General features: G+C 45.1%; 1 protein-coding gene across 4 annotated transcripts; it reads left to right on the top strand.

Annotated features, from left to right (window-relative positions):
• Positions 1-7,247: 7,247 nt before the first annotated feature.
• LOC131192777 (zinc finger and SCAN domain-containing protein 31-like) lies at positions 7,248-18,634 on the top strand. 4 transcript variants are annotated; one of them, XM_058172283.1, is made up of 5 exons: positions 7,248-10,019; positions 10,502-10,704; positions 10,888-11,375; positions 15,233-15,362; positions 17,783-18,634. In XM_058172283.1, the coding sequence occupies exons 3-5, from the start codon at positions 10,965-10,967 to the stop codon at positions 18,550-18,552; spliced, it is 1,311 nt and encodes a 436-aa protein (XP_058028266.1). In that variant the 5' UTR covers positions 7,248-10,019; positions 10,502-10,704; positions 10,888-10,964; the 3' UTR covers positions 18,553-18,634. The 4 variants fall into 4 exon arrangements, with proteins under 4 accessions (XP_058028266.1, XP_058028268.1, XP_058028265.1 ...); XM_058172285.1 differs by lacking the exon at positions 10,502-10,704; XM_058172282.1 differs by having other exon boundaries at positions 7,248-10,704.
• The last annotated feature ends 540 nt before the right edge of the window (positions 18,635-19,174 follow it).

Below are 19,174 nucleotides of genomic sequence, written 5' to 3'. Positions count from 1 at the left end.
GCAGTCTTCCAATATTTGAGGAGCTGCCACAGAGAGGAGGGGGATCAAGCTATTTTCAAAAGCATCTGAAAGCCATAAGGGATGGAAACTGGAAACCGACCAAGGAGAGATTCAACCTAGAAATGAGGAGGAACTTTCTGACAATGAGAACAATCAACCTATGGACCAGCTTTTGCCTTCAGAAGTGGTGGGAGCTTCATCACTGGAAGCTTTCAAGAAGAGTCTGGACTGCCATTTGTCAGAAATGGTGTAGGGTCTCCTGCTTGGGTGGTGGGGGTTGGACTAGATGACCTACAAGGTCCCTTCCAACTCTGTTATTTTGTTCTGATGAAAGGAACTCTACTTTTTCTATCTCTATGGTCCAATAGCCTCAAGGGATTACATACCAGAAGTCAAGGCTGAGGGTGGGGAATTCAGTCGCCATAGAGATAGAAAAATGAAGAGTGACCCAACCTGTGCTCAGTCAAACCTCAGATACCTGGTTTTCTTGAACGTGTGTAATTGGGTTCCCGCATTGCATCAATTATAAACCAACAATTCAACTTGATTCACACAACACACTGAGCTACAAACTAACACATTGTATTTCTATGAGCTGAGCAGCCCCTGTAGCTTCGCTTTGCTTCTATGCCAGCTACACTATGAGGAATAACTAGACTAGAGCACGGAGCAGCTTTGCACAGTCCGCTAAACATGGCTTGTTTGTGGCTTAATGTGTCATGCCAATTCAAATAAGCTGGTGTGCTTTGGGAGAAACCCAACCAATTGTAGCATGTTAAATTAACTACGGTAAAATCAATTTTGCATGTTGAGCGAACACAGCCATAGCTTGTCTTTCTAGTATAAAACTTGAGACAACAAAAAATCCCATAAAGCAGTATTTCCCAACCTTGGCAGGATTTAAGATGGATGGACTTCAACTCCCAGAAGCCTTGTTGGATGGGGAATTCTGGGAGTTGAAGTCCACCCATCTTAAACCCTGCCAAGGTTGAAAAACACTGCCATAACCTTCGTGTGACTTTAAGTGTGTGGGAAGCCCCTCCCCTCTGCTAGAGAATGAAATATTTTGGGGAATATTAAATGAGGCAGAATATATTTCCCCAAAGGAAAAATGGAGAATTTTTTTTTTAACAAAGGCAGAAAGCAGCCTCATAGCCTCAAGCAGAGGCCTCTAGAGATGGATATTTTGTACCCATTAAAAAAGCCTGGGCTAATCTATTGATAAATAAAACACTTTCAGCCACAGCTCCCACTGGGGCTGATGGGATTAAGAATTTACACTCCCCCACCCAAATTCTAAGGACAGGACATGACCTTTAGGACAGGGGTCTCCAACCTTGGTCCCTTTAAGACTTGCGGACTTCAACTCCCAGAGTTCCTCAGCCAGCAAAGCTGGCTGAGGGACTCTGGGAGTTGAAGTCCGCAAGTCTTAAAGGGACCAAGGTTGGAGACCCCTGCTTTAGGACATAATATGATTAGTGCAACACCATTGAAATAGTAAGACACAAGGCTCAGTACATTGCACAATCCCCTGGGAGCATCTCAAATCACAAAACCTTGGAACCCTATAAAACAGGGGTGTCAAACTTGCGTCGTCATGACGTGACATATTGTGACTTTTTCCCCCTTTGCTAATATAAAGATGTGGGTGTGACTAGCGCGTGACACATCCGGCCCACAGGCTGCGAGTTTGACAGCCCTGGTCTAAAACAGGAGTCTCCAAACTTGGTCCCTTTAAGACTTGTGGACTTCAACTCCCAGAATTCCTCAGCCAGCTTTGCTGGCTGAGGGACTCTGGGAGTTGAAGTCTACAAGTCTTAAAGGGATCACGGTTGGAGACCCTTGGTCTAAAAGATCCATCAACTCACTCAGCCATTTTGTCAACCACCCCAGAGATATGCTGCTGTCACTGAAGTTTCTGGAACCCAAATAAACAGAGTCGTCCTTTCCTTGAAGCCTACCTCCATTTTATTTCCAGTGTTTTCCCTCCGGCTTGGATTTTTCTTCCTACGAGTGCAAGTGTTAGTTTGATTGATTGATTGTTTGAATTTGACACTGCTGGAAATGACTTCAGCAAACAAACTTGGATCTGTGAAAACACAGAGATGTTATTTCAAAATAAAGAAGAAAGCAATTTTGCAAAATAGGGTGGGTATCCCAGCACAGACCTCAACAAGGAGTTTGAGCCAGGAAGCCACACCCTTAGATTTCAAAAACATTCATTATATACAGTTCTATCCCAACGGCCGACTTCCCTCCTCCTTTGGATTTATTGGACAGGCCCTCTGGGGTTTTAGCTAATCCAAGATGCCTCAAAGGAATACATTCTCTCTCTCTTTATTTTCTCAGATTACTTTCTCTTCTCCTGTACCTATCCGTACCTATCTGTTAATACATTATTACGTAACATCTATCAGCTTCTCTAGTGTTAAGGAATGTCTCCGTGCACCCCTCTCTTATGCCAAAGAACAGGATAACAGGACCTTCTCCAAGGATACGCACCATCAACATGGGAGAAAAGCTCCACAAATCATATAATCTAACTACATTGTAAAATTCAGTCATATTGAGATCTTAATGCAGGAAGGATACAATTGATTTCATACATACATTTTTACAGAGGTAATGTATCCTGTTTCCCCCCAAAATAAGACATCCCCTGATAATGAGGCCAATCGGGTTTTTGAGCGCATGGCAATAAGGCCAAGCACTTATTTCAGGGTTCAAAAAAAATATAAGACAGGGTCTTATTTTCGGGGAAACATGGTAGTATAAATGCTTAAAAAATAAATGCTTAAATAGAAAATACTTTTGTAGCAGCATAACATATATTGTACAATAGAATAAAGGTAAAGGTAAAGGTTCCCCTCGCACATATATGCTAGTCGTTCCCGACTCTTGGGGGCGGTGCTCATCTCCGTTTCAAAGCCCAAGACCCAGCGCTGTCCGAAGACGTCTCCGTGGTCATGTGGCCGGCATGACTCAACACCAAAGGCGCACGGAACGCTGTTACCTTCCCACCAAAGGTGATCCCCACTTTTTCTACTTACATTTTTTACATGCTTTCAAAACTGCTAGGTTGGCAGAAGCTGGGACAAGTAACGGGAGCTCACCCCGTTAAATGGCAGCACTAGGGATTCGAACCGCTGAGCTGCCAACCTTTTGATCGACAAGCTCAACGTCCTAGCCCCTGAGCCACCGCGTCCAATAGAATAACAAGTTTCTATTCATTTATTACTATTCCCTTCATTACTATTTTATTTTTGAATTCCCTTATATCCTACAACACTGAAATAGGGAAAAGGGGCAGTTGAAGGAGCGGTGTTTGGGGAAAGGGGTTGATTTTCACTGCTACAGGGTGCCTCTCCCCCCCCAAATACAAACATCCTACTCTCTGGAGCTAAAAATGCTCTAACCTCTGGTTAACTATTCTGAAACATCCACGTAATTATCATGGCAGTTGCAAGTGCTTTGTTTTTACTTCCCATTAAACCAGTGGTGAAATCTATTTTTTAAAAACTACCGGTTCTGTGGGTGTGGCTTGGTGGGTGTGGCTTGGTGGGAGTGGCAGGGGAAGGATACTGCAAAATCCCCATTCCCATTGTACGGAATCAAAAGCTTTAAAAATGTCCAATGATACTATACCAATTTTATCACCATTATGTTCAGCTACATCTATAATATTTAATACTCTTATGAACATATGTGGTATAAATGTGATAAGGTTAAAAAGTTTTGGCAACAATTGGAGAAAATGATATTTGAAATGATGGGGAAAGTAATAACATTGAGAGTGGAAACTATATTATTGTTGGTAATTAAGGAAATAGAATTAACAAAATATGAAAAAGAATTGATTAGAATTATGATTATAATAGGTAGAATTATAATAGCTAGATATTGGAAACTAGATGTGATTTTTAGAATAGAAGAGTGGAATTCTGAAATGTGGAAATTAGCCTTAAATGATAAAATGACATGTGATATTAAAATTAAAAGTGGTGTGTATAAAGAAGATGTTTTCTGGAAGACTTGGAAACCATTTGTGGACTATGCGCTTGGAACATTGGACGCTTCGGTACCTGTACCTCGAGAACGTGGATTTTGGCAATCATGAGGATATATCCGAAGACCCAAATCTTCCTTTTTTTTTTTATGTATAGCACAAGGGTGGAAAATGTATTTTCTTTTTTTGTTTGTAACGTTAAAAATTTATAAAAATAAATAAAATTAAATTAAAAAAATCCCCATTCCCTCCCCACTCCTGGGGGAAGGATATTGCAAAATCTCCATTCCCTCCCCACTCCTGGGGGAAGGATACTGCAAAATCCCCATTCCTTCCCCACTCCTGGGGGAAGGATATTGCAAAATCTCCATTCCCACTCCACTCTGGGGCCAGCCAGAGGTGGTATTTGCTGGTTCTCCAAACTACTCAAAATTTCCGCTACGGGTTCTTCAGAACCTGCTGGATTTCACCCCTGCATTAAACCAGAGTTGAAGCCTGGCTGGGTTGAGTTGAAGTCCACACATCTTAAAGTTGCTAAAAGCTGCTCTATGAATTGAAAAGGGGGGAAATACAACCCCATGTATCTCAATATATCTCAATTTCCAATTTTTTGGGGGGTGGGGTGGGATGGGGAGGAAAAGCTCACTTCAAATTTGAAGTTGTGGGTGCTTCAACACTGGAGATTTTTAAGAAGAAACTGGACAGTTAACTTGTCTGAAACAGTATAAAGTCTCCTGCTTGAACAGTGGGTTGGACTAGATGATCTCCAAGGTGCCTTTCTGCTCTATTCTGATGGCTTGAATACCTATAATATATATATAACAACAGAGTTGAAAGGGACCTTGGAGGCTTTCTAGTCCAACCCCCTGCCCAGGCAGGAGATATGCCAAATCTCAGCGTGGTTGAGCCCACCTGGCAGACACCTCGTGTGGGGACAGCCCTGATTAACTTCAGCTTCTCCTTGAGGTCTAGTACCTTGGCCCAACAAGTGATCAAACAATAAAAGACAGCGATTGCATGTGAGATTTGAACAACAGAAAACATGAATTCTGGATAAAATTCCACAAGCTGCAAATTTATGGGTTAGGTCACTGTTTCTCAACCTTGGCAATTTTAAGATAGGCAGACTTCAACTCCCAGAACTCCCAATGTTGGCTGGGGAATTATGGGGGTTGAAGTCCCCCAAAGTTGCCAAGGATAGTATTTGGCCACTTTATTGGCCAAGTGTGATTGGACACACAAGGAATTTGTCTTTGGTGCATATGCTCTCAGTGTACACAAAAAGAAAAGATACATTTGTTAATATAGTCATAGGGTACAAATAAGCAATCAAATCATACTAGGAAACAATCAATATAAATCGTAAGGATACAGCAACAAGTTACAGTCATACAGTCATAAGCGGAAAGTGATTGGTGATGGGAACAATGAGAAGATTAATAGTAGTGCAGATTTAGTAAATAGTTTGATAGTGTTGAGGGAATTATTTGTTTAGCTGAGTGATGGCGTTTGGGGAAAAACTGTTCTTGTGTCTACTTATACTGGCGTGCAGTGCTCTGTAGCGTCATTTTGAGGATAGGAGTTGAAACAGTTTATGTCCAGGATGTGAGGGGTCTGTAAATATTTTCACAGCCCTCTTTTTGACTCGTGCAGTATACAGGTCCTCAGTGGAAGGCAGGTTGGTAGCAATTGTTTTTTCTGCAGTTCTAATTATTCTCTGAAGTCTGTGTCTGTCTTGCTGGGATGAGTGACACTGAGTTAAATCCCCCACTTTCCCAGGGTGTTTCTTTCTATCTGTCTTCAAATTTGCAAGTGTATCCAAGGTCTTTCAGAATAGGCTCTCTATTGTTTTGTGTGGAAAATGCAAATTCTCACAATACCAACCTAAATGCCCTTGGCTACACAGAAAAAAACAAATGAAACACGTTTCCCTGAAGTTAGAAAAAGAGGGCTAAACTGCCATGTTAACAATGCTAACAAAAATGTACAAAAATATCCTACTGCTTTTTAAAATGCTAATCCTGTGAGCCTAAAGTTCCAGATAACACCCCACTCCACCCCACCCCCAGATTTTCTAAGAACAGCCCAGGGGGACAGGATGCACCCCACTTTACCACAAACTGTAGAAAGAACAATTGCTACCAACCTGCCTTCCATTGAGGACCTGTATACTGCACGAGTCAAAAAGAGGGCTGTGAAAATATTTACAAACCCCTCACATCCTGGACATAAACTGTTTCAACTCCTATCCTCAAAACGACGCTATAGAGCACTGCACACCAGAACAACTAGATACAAGAACAGTTTTTCCCCGAAGGCCATCACTCTGCTAAACAAATAATTCCCTCAAGACTGTCAAACTATTTACTAAGTCTGCACTATTAATCTTCTCATCGTTCCCATCACCCATCTCTTATGACTGTATGACTGTAATTTTGTTGCTTGTATCCTTACAATTTATATTGATATTGATTGCTTATTTGTACCCTATGACTATTATTAAGTGTTGTACCTTATGATTCTTGATGAATGTCTTTTTTTTAAAATATCTTTTCTTTTATGTGCACTGAGAGCATATGCCCCAAGACAAATTCCTTGTGTGTCCAATCACACTTGGCCAATAAAAAATTCTATTCTATTCAATTTATTTTTCCATATGACTGTCACTAAGTGTTGTACCTTATGATTCTTGACGAATGTATCTTGTCTTTTTATGTACACTGAGAGCATATGAACCAAAGACAAATTCCTTGTGTGTCCAGTCACACCTGGGCAATAAAAAAATTCTATTCTATTCTATTTATTTTGCCCTGTGACTGTCACTAAATGTTATACCTTATGATTCTTGACAAATGTATCTTGTCTTTTTATGTACGCTGAGAGTATATGCAGCAAAGACAAATTTCATGTGTGTCCAATCACACTTGGCCTATAAAGTATTCTATTCTATTCTATTCTATTCTATTCTATTCTATTCTATTCTATTCTATTCTATTCTATTCTATTCTATTCTAAACCGGCCAACTATACGTTAGCTTAGCATTGTTGTACCAAAGCAGCCAGCGATTCCCCTCCAAACAGTTAAGGTGAGAGAGTTTGAATTCCTGGAGGGGCAAGGGAAGGGAAAAAAAAACAACAACCTCCGCAGGCGGATAGAGAAAGCGCTGGGAAACAAATAAAAGAGAAGAGAGAGAGAGAGAGAAGGAAAACCGCTTCTTCCGCTTCCGGTTCCCGTGGGAAAGTGGCCTTTGAATTTTCCCACGCGGAGGTTTCCCCGGTTGGAAAGGCTTTTCCACGCCTGGAAGGGAAAACAGGGACGTGGGAGGGGATCCGGGTGCGGGAGGAGAGGCTCCTGCCTGGAGGTTGCCTGGCAGGCAGATATTCCCCTGGGGAAGCTCTTGGGACTGGGGAAGGGATGCGGGAGGCAACTCTCTGTCAAATTCTGTGCCTTGGGTGAGGTCGCCCTGTGCCAGGGTTGGCTGAAACCATATAGAATAGAATAGAATTTTTTATTGGCCCAGTGTGATTGGACACACAAAGAATTTGTCTTGGTGCATATTTATTTATTTATTTATTTATTTTGTCACAACAATATATGTAGGTATCATAAAAAAAGATTATATAGCATATAAACACATATATGAGTAAATATTAGGAGGTATAAGCATATATATATATATATAGGAAGAAGAAAAGAAAAACAATAGGACAGGAACGGTAGGCACGTTTGTGCGCTTATGCACGCCCCTTATGGTCCTCTTAGGAATGGGGTGAGGTCAATAGTAGAAAGTTTTTGGTTAAAGCTTTTAGGATTATGAGAAGAGACCACAGAGTCAGGTTAAGTATTCCAAGCACTGATGATTCTGTTACAGAAGTCATATTTTCTGCAATCTAGATTAATGCGGTTGACATTTAGTTTAAATCTATTAGTTGCTCTAGTATTATTGCAATTAAAGCTGAAGTAGTCTTTTAACAGGAAGGACATTACAATAGATGATTCTGTGAGTTAAACTTAGGTCTTGTTGGAGGCGACGGAGTTCCAAGCTTTCTAAGTGTAGATAAAAGAAAAGATACCTTCATCAAGGTACAACATTTACAACACAATTGATGGTCAATATATCAATATAAATCATAAGGATTGCCAGCAACAAAGTTACAGTCATAAGTGGAAAGAGATTGGTGATGGGAACGATGAGAAGATAAATAGTAGTGCAGATTTAGTAAATAGTTTGACAGTGTTGAGGGAATTATTTGTTTAGCAGAGTGATGGTATTGAGGAAAAAACAGTTCTTGTGTCTAGTTGTGTCTGGTGTGCAACATATTGAGCTGAATAGTCACAAAAGTGTTCACCCAGTGTGCTGAGCCATCAACCATGGTTTTAATCAAGCCTGGTTGAACCAAAACAAGCCACCTGATGGCTGAGCTCACTTGTGTGAACCCAACATGCCAAGCCATTAAAACCATGCTTTTTAAGCCATGGTTTATGGCTTAGGATGTTGGGTTCACACAAAAGAGCTCAGCCATCAGGTGGCTTGTTTTGCTTCAGAGTTGAGCAGGCTGGGACTTGAGGTGTGTCCGGTGCCACCTCAAACTCCCAACCGAAGCAGTAAAAGGGATGTTGTGTTGGAAAAATTATCCTAAAAAAAAAAAAAGGCATAGCGGTGATAAATTGTAAAAATAAAAGAACGTTTAATGGCGTGCAGGAACAGTAAGATGTCATCTTGCTGAGGCTGAGTCCTCTCTAAAATATTATAAAGTAGCATTTCAGCTATTTTTTTTTAAGAAGCTCTGTTATGAAAAGCATCTGCACTGGTTCTCCTGCTTACTTAGGTGTTTTCTGTCATAAAATACTGCAAATAGACAACAAGCTAAATAGAACGGTTGAAACTTAAAATGTGTTTTATTTCTTGGGAGACAAGCTGTTTATTGAATTTAAAATTTTAGAAACGTGCACCTGACATTATCAGTGATTTGGTTGTATGTAATGCATTTCTTAGGTTTATTTTGTCTGTGTATGTTTGTGTCTGTATATGTATGAGTGTGCGCATGTATGTATATGTATATATACATATACACATACATACATATTTGTTTTCGTAGGTTTTCACAGGTATAGGTATGTAGGTCTTGGCGTATTCGGGTCTTTTCTCATGTAAGGTTGAGAGTATCTTGACGACATTTCAACGAGGTCTCACTCGTCATCTTCAGGCTGGTGCTTACGGCTTCTTGCTTGTGCGAGCAAAGCGTGGTCGGAGCTGCCGTCTCTCTATAAATACTGGTGGGGAGGTGGGGAGTGTTGGTTTTGTTGCTGTCCTGGTCAATAGGAAGGTGTATATGTATACATACATATAGGTCTTTGGTTATTCGGGTTTTCTCCCACGTAAAATTGGAAGTGTCTTGGCGACGTTTCGACGAAGTCTCATTCGTCATCTTCAGGCTTCAGCTTCGTGCTTCTAGGAGCAATGTGTGATCGCAGCTGTTTCTTCCTTTTAACTGCTAGTGGGGGGTTGAACTGATTGGGTGGGAGCTTGGCAGTGCTCTGATTGGATGGGGTTTTTTGTGTGTGCTCTGATTGGCTGGAGGTGTCTCCTGTTTGGGACACACCACCTTACATACATATACATATATATTAGTATAGAGTAGTGGTTAAGATTAAGGGACTGTTGTGGAAACCCAGATTTTAGTTCTCTCTTTGCATGGAAGCTGATGACTTTGCCAGCCCCTCTCAGCTCTAGACTGAGAAATCAAAGTCAGATTGATAGAATGAGACATGAGAAGTAGGGAGAAATTAAATTACTAATCTCTCTGCATGGAGAAAGTCAACAGATCTTAAAGTAAATGTAATTACAGTTCGATTCAGGAAGGGCCGTCCTTTGATTGGGAGCTTCCTAGTTTGATATCAGGTAGAATTGTTTATTGGCCAAGTGTGATTGGACACACAAGGAATTTGTCTTCGGTGCATAAGCTCTCAGTGTACATCAAAAGACAAGAGACATTTGTCAAGAATCATAAGGTATAACACTTAGTGATAGTCACAGGGCAAAATAAATAGAATAGATATAAGTGATAAACCATAAAAGGTATAAGTGATAAACATATAGGTGGGCACCTATTTAAATGTTTTAAATCAATAAATCCATCTCCATCTACACCATGTGATTAGAGAGGATTCTAACATTTTCACATTCTTTTCTTTTTGTTGTCCCAAAATTTTATTAGTGCATCAAGATATAATATAAATGCAAAATGCAAAAGAAAATAATGGGGAAATAGGGGAGGAAAAGGGGAAGAGAAAAATGTAGGGTAAGAGTGAAAAACAAAGAAATAAACAGTGTTGACTTTCAACTCCTTTTGGTGCAGTAGAATAAGATAACAGCATGAAACCTCAACGTTTTACTTTTATATGATAATATAAACTAGCCACTTCTATAGCAACAAACGTTATCTAATCCACAAAACCCGAAATCAAACTTTCATTTTTTTTCCTGTCTCAAGAACGAAGTCCAAAAGCCGTTTCCATGTAGAAACAAAAGCAGTTGTGTTCTTTAATCAGAGCAATCAGTTTAGCCATCTCTGCTAATGGGCCTCTGGTGGCTCAGCAGACTAAGTCTGTCTGTTATTAACACAGCTGCTTGCAATTACTGCAAGTTCAAGTCCCACCAGGCCCAAGGTTGACTCAGCCTTCCACCCTTTATAAGGTAGGTAAAATGAGGACCCAGATTGTTGGGGGCAATAAAAAGTTGACTTTGTATATAATATACAAATGGATGAAGACTATTGCTTAACACAATGTAAGCCGCCCTGAGTCTTCGGAGAAGGGCGGGATATAAATTCAAATAAAATAAAAAGAAATAATAAAAAACTCCCTCAATTTTTTGCAGCCATTCATCCATTGTGAATAGCCTCCTCTTTAAGAGCGCTGCAGCTCCAGCCCTCTGGACATCACGGAGGTACGAAAATGGCCCATCTCCCGCCAGACCTTTGCAAAGAGACCCCTTTGAGCGACAGCGGCCTCTGGGCCAGTGACAGGAGCATCAGGCAGCGAGTGAAAGAAGAGATCCGGGGGGAAGGGATAGCTGGCTTAGAAACCCAACGCCTGCACTTCAGGCAATTTGGCTACCAGGAGGCCGAGGGGCCACGAGAGGTGTGCAACCATCTCTGGGAACTTTGCAACCTGTGGCTGAAACCCGAAAGGCACACCAAAGAACAGATGCTCGAACTGGTGGTCCTGGAGCAATTCCTGAATGTCTTGCCTTCACGAATCCAGAACTGGCTCCGAGATGTTGAGCCAGAGAATTGCACCCAGGCGGTGGCCTTGGCAGAAGATTTCCTGCTGAGGCAGCAAGAGGAGGAGACTCAGAAAGAGCCAGTGAGTATATTTGTTTTAACCAGGCCCAAGTAGGTAGTATTAGACGCAAAAGTTCAAAAGCAGAAGATGCCGACAAGAAACAAATGCAGCAAGACAAGAAGCAAGAATCAACATTGTTTTCCAACAAAGAGCCCAAGAGCCGTTGCTGGTCATTTAAGCCTTACAGGAGGAGCCAATCATCTCTTGGCCCTACTCCCGAGTTGTCCTCTTTGCTTGAGCTGCTCTTGCCTTCTGGCAGATCTTCTCATCATGCATTAGGAACAGGCTCCTCCTGTTCCTCTGCCTCACTACTCTCAGCCTCTGGAGGCTCCTGAGTTCGCACATCACTCCCAGATGGTCCTGGCCCCACTCTGCCTCTGATGCAGATCCCTCATCCGGGCCTTCCCCAGCCTCCAGGACTGGCCCACATTCTTCCTCAGCCTCATCACTGTCTGACTCCGCTGCGAGCTCTGCAGGCTGCTGGTGCACCAGAACAATATTTGACCCCAGGTCATTTCATTGGGATATGGTTTAGATCAGTGTTTCTGACACTTGGCAACTCACTGGCTGAGGAATTCTGGGAGTTGAAGTCCAAGTGTCTTAAAGTTGCCGAGTTTGAGAATCATTGGTTTAAATAGCTATGCTGGGCGTGTAGATGGTCTAATTCTTGTCCCAAAGGTGTTTTTTCAGGAGGCAACTGGACTTTCTTGGTGGTGGTGTTTTTTTTTTAAGACGTTTCGCTTCTCATCCAAGAAGCTTCTTCAGCTCTGACAGGATGGTGGGGAATGGAAGGATTTATATTCCTTGCAGACAGCTAATCATTTGCATCCTTTTAGAGGGTGGTTGAAGCGCTTGGAGGTTTATCTGTGTCCTCAGGGTCACCTGAGTAATGCTTCTGGTTCCTGTAGTCTGCAATTTTTTCCTCTAGAAATCCATTCCTACTCCCGCACCATTCCAAGGGTGTTCATCCCAAATTGTATAGCTTAAAGCAGGGGTGTCCAAAGTTTTTTTGGTGAGGGCCAAATACAGAAAAATAAGCAAAGGCCCGGGCCACACACAAGAGGTGACATGGGGTGTGGCTTGGTAGTCATGTGACTGGTGGGCGTGGCTAACTGCTCATGTGACTGAGTGGATGTGGCTATGGGCATAGAAACTACTCAGAGGGCTAAAAAAAGTAATTTTTGACCAGTTCTCACACTTATGACCATCCTCACATTTATGCCCATTGCAGCATTTTTAACAACCATATCACTCATTTCACAACTGCTTCTCTTCACCACGGTTACAAGATAGGGTGCAAAATGTAAAGATAGTTGTAGGTGTGAGGACCAGTCAAAAGTGTGAGGACAGGTCAAAAATAACTTTTTCAGCCCTCTGAGTAGTCCCTATGCACAAAATGCTGCAACAGGCATAAATGATGACCGGTCATAAGTGTGAGGACTGGTCAAAAGTGTGAGAACCTGTCAGAAATCACTTTTTTCAGCCGTCTGAGTAGTCCCGATGCACAGTTTAGGCTTAAGTATATACAACAGGCATAATCTTAAAAGTAGTATCTGTATCTGTGATGAAATGTAGTCTGGGAGTTGCAGCAGGGAGGGGCTCTTTGCCCCCAACAATCTGGATCTTTATCTTACTGACCTCGGAAAGAGGGAAGGCTGAGCCAATCTTGAGCCAGTCAGAATTGAACCCTTGGCTATGGGTAGAGTCAGCCTGCAATACTGCATTCTAACCACTGTGCCACCAGGGCTCCATAATGAAGAAATTACTGTACTCTGGAGTAACTCCTTGTGTGTGTCATTCTTGGTTCCGTGTGCCTAACATTAATCCTGCAATTCTGAACTACATTCCACCACTATATCAGGAATAAATACATTTTTAAGGTACATAGTAGAAAAAGTTATACCTACATATATTATAAACATTTGCAAGTGACAAACAAAAAGGCCCTGAGGGGCCTCCTCCTGCTTCTTTTCCGCCAGGGGAGTCCCAGCTGCTTTCTATCAGTCTGCAGGGTGCAAAACTGTCACGCTGGGAGATCCTGCAGCATGCAAAGAAGCCCCCAAGGGTCCCTCGGTTTGGGCACAGGTTTGGGAGCAGAGCCCCCAAAGGGCTTTGAAGCTGCTCCGAGGGGCTCCGGGGCAAACAGTCTCTCAACCCCCCAAGGGCCTGGGCAGGGCTGGGGCAGCTGGGGCCCATGTACAGAGTGCACACAATAGCCTCAAGCCACAAGAGTTTTGCAGCCAGTCAGTCCTTCTCAGAGGCAGACAAAATGAAACAGAAACAAGCCAAGCGGGTGAGAGACACCTTCAAAGGCAAACAAACAAACAAACTTCCCTTTTGGGAAGAGGCAGCGCTGTGCTAGGAAGGCCGGCTGTTCTCCCCCTCCGAGGGCCTTGTGGGTCAGCCAGGAGGCTTTGGCCCCTTGGAGAAACGACCCTGGCAATGCCCCATGGGGCACAGGGGCCACCTGCCGGCCAAGGTGCCTTGGGCCCCAAAGACTCTTTGCGAGGAAGGGCTTCATCCCCCTTAGGCATCCCGGCATCCCAGGACGTTGCCATCTTCCCCAGCTGTGGCAACACCGCGGGGGGCGGGGTGGGGGGTGGGGGTCTCTTCGGCTCTCTCCCAGAGCCTCCTTGGTCACCCGGACAAGCCCCCAACTCAGCTGCGCCCCCCCTTCACCAGGCGTCGAGGGATTCCCACCAACTGAGCTGCATCGCCGGCGGAGGGGGGGGAGGCGGTGGCTGGAGAGGGACAACCCGCCTTCGCCGCCCCCCGCCCGGAGGTTCTCTGGGGAGCAGAAGCGTCCTGTTCCCGCCGGGACCCTCGGCAGCCCCGGCAGCGGGGCCCACTCAGCAGCTCGACCCTCCCATCCTCCTCCGCTCCGCTCCCCCGCCCGTCCAGCCCTGCTCTGCCGACCCGCCCGGAGAGCCTACCTGCGCGGCGCCGCGAGCCGAGGGCGCCCGGAGCAGCGCCGGCAGCTCTGCCGCCCGCCCGCCCGCCGCCTCCTCTGTCTGGTGGGCCGGGCTGGAGCCGCGGGTGTCCCGGGCGCCCCCTACAGCCCAGTGGCGGAATGGCTGGCCCGCAGCCCCGGGTGGGCGGGGGTCGCCTCAGCGGAGCCTCCCGCATCTGCGACCGGGCGAGCGGTGGCTTCCTTGGGGGCCAGGACGGGGGCCGCCCCCCCGTCCACCGAGCGGGTGTCGGGCCCTCCCAGGGACCCCGCCGGGTGGAGACGGGGCTGCGGTGGAGGGCGTTGCCTCGCGTCAAACAACTTTCGCCCAAAGGGAAATTCTTAGAAAAGCGGGCAAGAGGCTCCCAGGCGCGGAATGCTGGACGTGAAATCCCGCCAGAGATGCCAGTGGCTTCGGCAAGTCGTTCCTTGCTCCCAAAGGTCTTCCTGTTTCAGTCCTGGGGAAGCCAGGAATTAGACGGCAGTTCTTAAGGCAGGGGTGTCCAAAGTTTTTTTGGTGAGCGGGACATCTGGTCACATTAGCCATGTGTGGGCCATATTCAATTATATTTTCAGAATTTGCTGCGGGCCAATAAAAACTGACCCGCGGGCCGCAGTTGGCCCGCGGGCCGTAGTTTGGACACCCCTGGCTTAAAGTCTGTAGAGATTCTCAGTCATCCAGGTCAGGGTTGACCTGGATGACTGAGAATCTCTATAGACTCTTAGCCTAATTCTTGATTCTCTCTTCCTGTTATTATTTTCAATTGCTTGGAGATTTTCTCCTTGCCAGAAGCCTGGGCCAGTCCTCTCAAGGCTAAATATACAGAATAAATTGCATCTGTTAAGATTGGTTTGCTTCTAAAATCTATTCCTTAATTTTCTTTTTCTTTTTTTTACTGCTTGCTTTATGATACCTGGACTTCCACCACAGAGGCTGAGACCCCTTAAAGAAGAGGTGATCTGTTTTCAGGTGGCTGAGGAAGCATCGTCTGATTCCTGGCAGAAGGTCATTTTAGGTGAAATCAAACAGGAGGAAGAAGAGGAGGATGGCGGATCTCTGGGTAAGGGGCTCCCTTCGACAGCCATGAATTCCTGTGTTGATCTTGATTGTGGCTTGTTTTGCTTGGTTGTTAGCAGGTTTGCTAGCCTGGACAATTATATTGTATTCAGTAGATAAATCATAGCTTAGAACAGAGGTCTTCAAACTTGGCAACTTTTAAGATTTGTGGACTTCAACCAGTGTAACAACCGGTTCGCTGAGTGTGCGCGCGGTGCATTTGAATTCAGCTCTAAAACTTACCTTCTACTGCAGCCCCGGTGGGCCTCTGTGGCTCAGACTGCTAATGCAGTCTGTTATTAACAGCAGCTGCCTGCAATTACTGGAGGTTCTAGTCCCACCAGGCCCGAGGTTGACTCAGCCTTCCATCCTTTATAAGGTAGGTAAAATGAGGAGCCAGATTGTTGGGGGCAATAAGTTGACTTTGTATATAAATATACAAATAGAATGAAGACTATTGCTAACATAGTGTAAGTCGCCCTGAGTCTTCGGAGAAGGGCGGGATATAAATGCAAATAAAAAAATAAAAAAAACAGCTCAGGCGCGGCAATCAGTTCTGCTGCGTCGATCAGCTGGGTTTCAAAAAAGGATATAAAGGTAAGTAAAGCGCAGAGGCGGGCGGGCCCACCTGATCGTCGAGGAACTGGTTCGCTTCCAGCTGATCGTCAGAGTTACTGGTTTGCCCGAACCGGTAGAATCCTATTCGTGATTTCAACTCCCAGAATTCTTCAGCCAGATAGCCTTTGCTTGTCTTTGTTTGTCAGAAGATTGCAAAAGGTGATCACACACAACCCCAGGACACTACAACCATCATAAATATAAGTCAGTTGCCAAGCATCTGAATTTAGATCACATGGCCGTAGGGGACTCTGCAACCGTCATAAGTATGAAAAATGATCATAAATCACCTTATTCTGTGCTGTTGTAACTTTGGTTACTAAACAAACTGTTTTAAGTCGAGAACTGCTTGTACTCCAGTTACATTCTTGCCCTAGACTCAAGCCTCTCTTATCTGACCGTTGCTGTTGTGGCCCGCCAGCGGCCAGCAGAGCTGGCAGCAGATTCAGACAGTGAGGAGATTGGGGAGGAATGTGGGCCAGTCTTGGAGTTTGGGGAAGGCTCGGACAGTGGCTCTGAGTCAGAGGCAGAGAGGGGGCCAGGGCCATCTGGTAGTTCTTTGCTGCCTCCGGAGTGTCTGGAGTCTGACATCAGCGAGGCAGAAGAACAGCGGGAGCCTGTTCCCAGTGTGCGCATGCGCAGAGCTACCAGAAGACAGGAACAATTAAGAAAACAGGGTCGACTTGGGAGTAAGGCTTGGAGATTATGACATAAAAGGGAAGTGAACAGGACGTGAGCTTTTGCAGGAAGCAATTAATTCACCTGGTCGGTTAAAGCTCTGGAAAAGCTCCATTTGACTCTGTGCTAAGTTTGCCTTGCCCTGCCGTTTGCCAATTAGTTCTCTGGCAGCATTCCAAGGGATATAAGGTGAGTGTTTGTAAACACTCCCCTGGTAGACTGTTTGAGAAGCTTTTTGGACTGGGAATGACAATAATTCACAACCGTTTGAATTAAAAAGGTTTGCCGGGACTAAGTTTGTGCTGTTTACTTTCTAAGGAAGCCTGTGTCAGAACAATTACCTTGATAGCAGCCCTTCCTTCTATCTCTCAGTGCCATTTCCATTTTCCTCTACGTTGGATTTGATTTTCATACATATCAAACTGCAGACCTGTTTTGCAGCTCTTGAACCTCTAAGCAAGAATGATCCTTAACTCCATTTGTTTGGAAAGGTATCTTTTACTCAAAGGTCAAGTAGAGCAAAGCCAGAACTGAAACTCACTTGCCAAAAGTCCCACATGTAACTTTCCCTCCCTTAGCTGCTTCCCATTGCTTGCCTCCCCCCCCCCGCCCCATGTCCAATCAAATTCAAAGAAGATGTTTTGGGATGGTTGGTACGCGGCTGCATTCTGTTCCTAGCCATCTGACCTTGAAGCTGTGTCTCTGGGTGATACAATGAACTGTTTGTTATTTTATTTTTTTTGTTTACATTTATATCCCGCCCTTCTCCGGAGACTCAGGGCGGCTTACAGTGTGTAAGGCAATAGTCTCATTCTATTTGTATATTTACAAAGTCAACTTATTGCCCCCCCAACAATCTGGGTCCTCATTTTACCTACCTTATAAAGGATGGAAGGCTGAGTCAACCTTGGACCTGGTGGGACTAGAACCTGCAGTAATTGCAGGCAGCTGTGTTTTAATAACAGGCTTCTTACAGCCTGAGCCACACCGCGGCTTATCACCGAATCGTCCCCCCTCCCATCTTCTCCCCGGAGTTCATGGCAGACCGGCACTAAGTGAAGCATGAGGTGTCGGTTCTGACAATTTAGATCAGAGAATGACCCAGATATCTTGTCTCCTCCCTGACAGGCGATGTGCAAGCGTCTGAGGAGGCCTCGGAGAATTCTTCAGAACCTGGATCACAGTGGATTCCCTGCGGAAGAGCTGATCAACATAAGTCCTGTACATCAGAACTGGGGGAGGCCTCTGAAAGCCAGCCAGGAGGCTGCATGGAAAAGAGACACGACGGCCTTATTTGCACCGCCCCAAATTTCCAGCAGGCCAGAGGAGTCGGAGTTGGAGTCCAGCCCAGGATCCAAGACGAGCGGTTGAAAAAGTGCCTGGAATGTGGCAAGGGCTTCGTTTGGCGGTCCGAGCTGATCGAGCACCAGCGGTCGCACACGGGCGAGAGGCCGTACTCCTGCTCGTACTGCGGGAAGAGCTTCAGCCGCAAATCCTACATTATAAAGCACAAACGGATCCACACAGGAGAGAAGCCCTACATGTGTCCCCACTGCGGCAAGGGCTTCATTTCTAAATCGGACCTCATCAAGCACGAACGGACCCACACGGGCGAGAAACCGTACATCTGCGCCGACTGCGGGCGCAGCTTCAGCAGGAAGCAGTTCCTGGTGACCCATCGGAGGACCCACACGGGGGAGAAGCCGTACAAGTGCGCCGAGTGCGGCAAGAGCTTCAGCCAGCGGACGTGTCTGGTCATCCACGAGAGAGCCCACACCGGGGAGAAGCCGTTTCAGTGCCTGGTGTGCGGGAAGAGCTTTGGGAGAAGGGATATTCTTGTGACGCACCAGAAACTCCATGCCCGAGAAAAGGCTTTGCAGTGCGCTGAGTGGCTGTGAAACGGGAACTTCACCGAGTACAGGACACGAGGGCTTCCTGTCTGCAACGCATCTGAGGAGGGATTAAAAGTGGAGGATGAAGTGTGTGTGTGTGGTGTGTGTGTGTGTAAGTGTAGGAGATAGATCCATGGATTGGGATTCAAGAAATAGGAGCTGCGTAAAAATTCTTTAATTTTTAATTTTTAATTTAAGAATTAAAAAATAGGGATGCGGTGGTTCAGGGGCTAGGACGCTGAGCTTGTCGATCGAAAGGTCGGCAGCTCGGCGGTTTGAATCCCTAATGCTGCCGTGTAACGGGGTGAGCTCCCGTTACTTGTCCCAGCTTCTGCCAACCTAGCAGTTTCGAAAGCACATAAAAATGCAAGTAGAAAAAATAGCTGTTACCTTTGGTGAGAAGGTAGCAGCGTTCCGTGCGCCTTTGGCGTTGAGACATGCCGGCCACATGACCACGGAGACGTCTTCGGACAGCACTGGCTCTTCGGCTTTGAAATGGAGATGAGCACCGCCCCCTAGAGTCGGCAACGACTAGCACGTATGTGCGAGGGGAATCTTTACCTTTTAAAAATTCTAGTTCAGAGGTGGGCAAAGATAGAATGACTATCAGCTGGAGCTCTCTTGTATT

The sequence above is a fragment of the Ahaetulla prasina genome, chromosome 2, assembly GCF_028640845.1.
Source record: "Ahaetulla prasina isolate Xishuangbanna chromosome 2, ASM2864084v1, whole genome shotgun sequence".
NCBI lineage: Eukaryota > Metazoa > Chordata > Lepidosauria > Squamata > Colubridae > Ahaetulla > Ahaetulla prasina.
The sequence above is the reverse complement of the archived record's forward strand: the minus strand, read 5'-3'. Positions and strand labels throughout refer to the sequence as shown.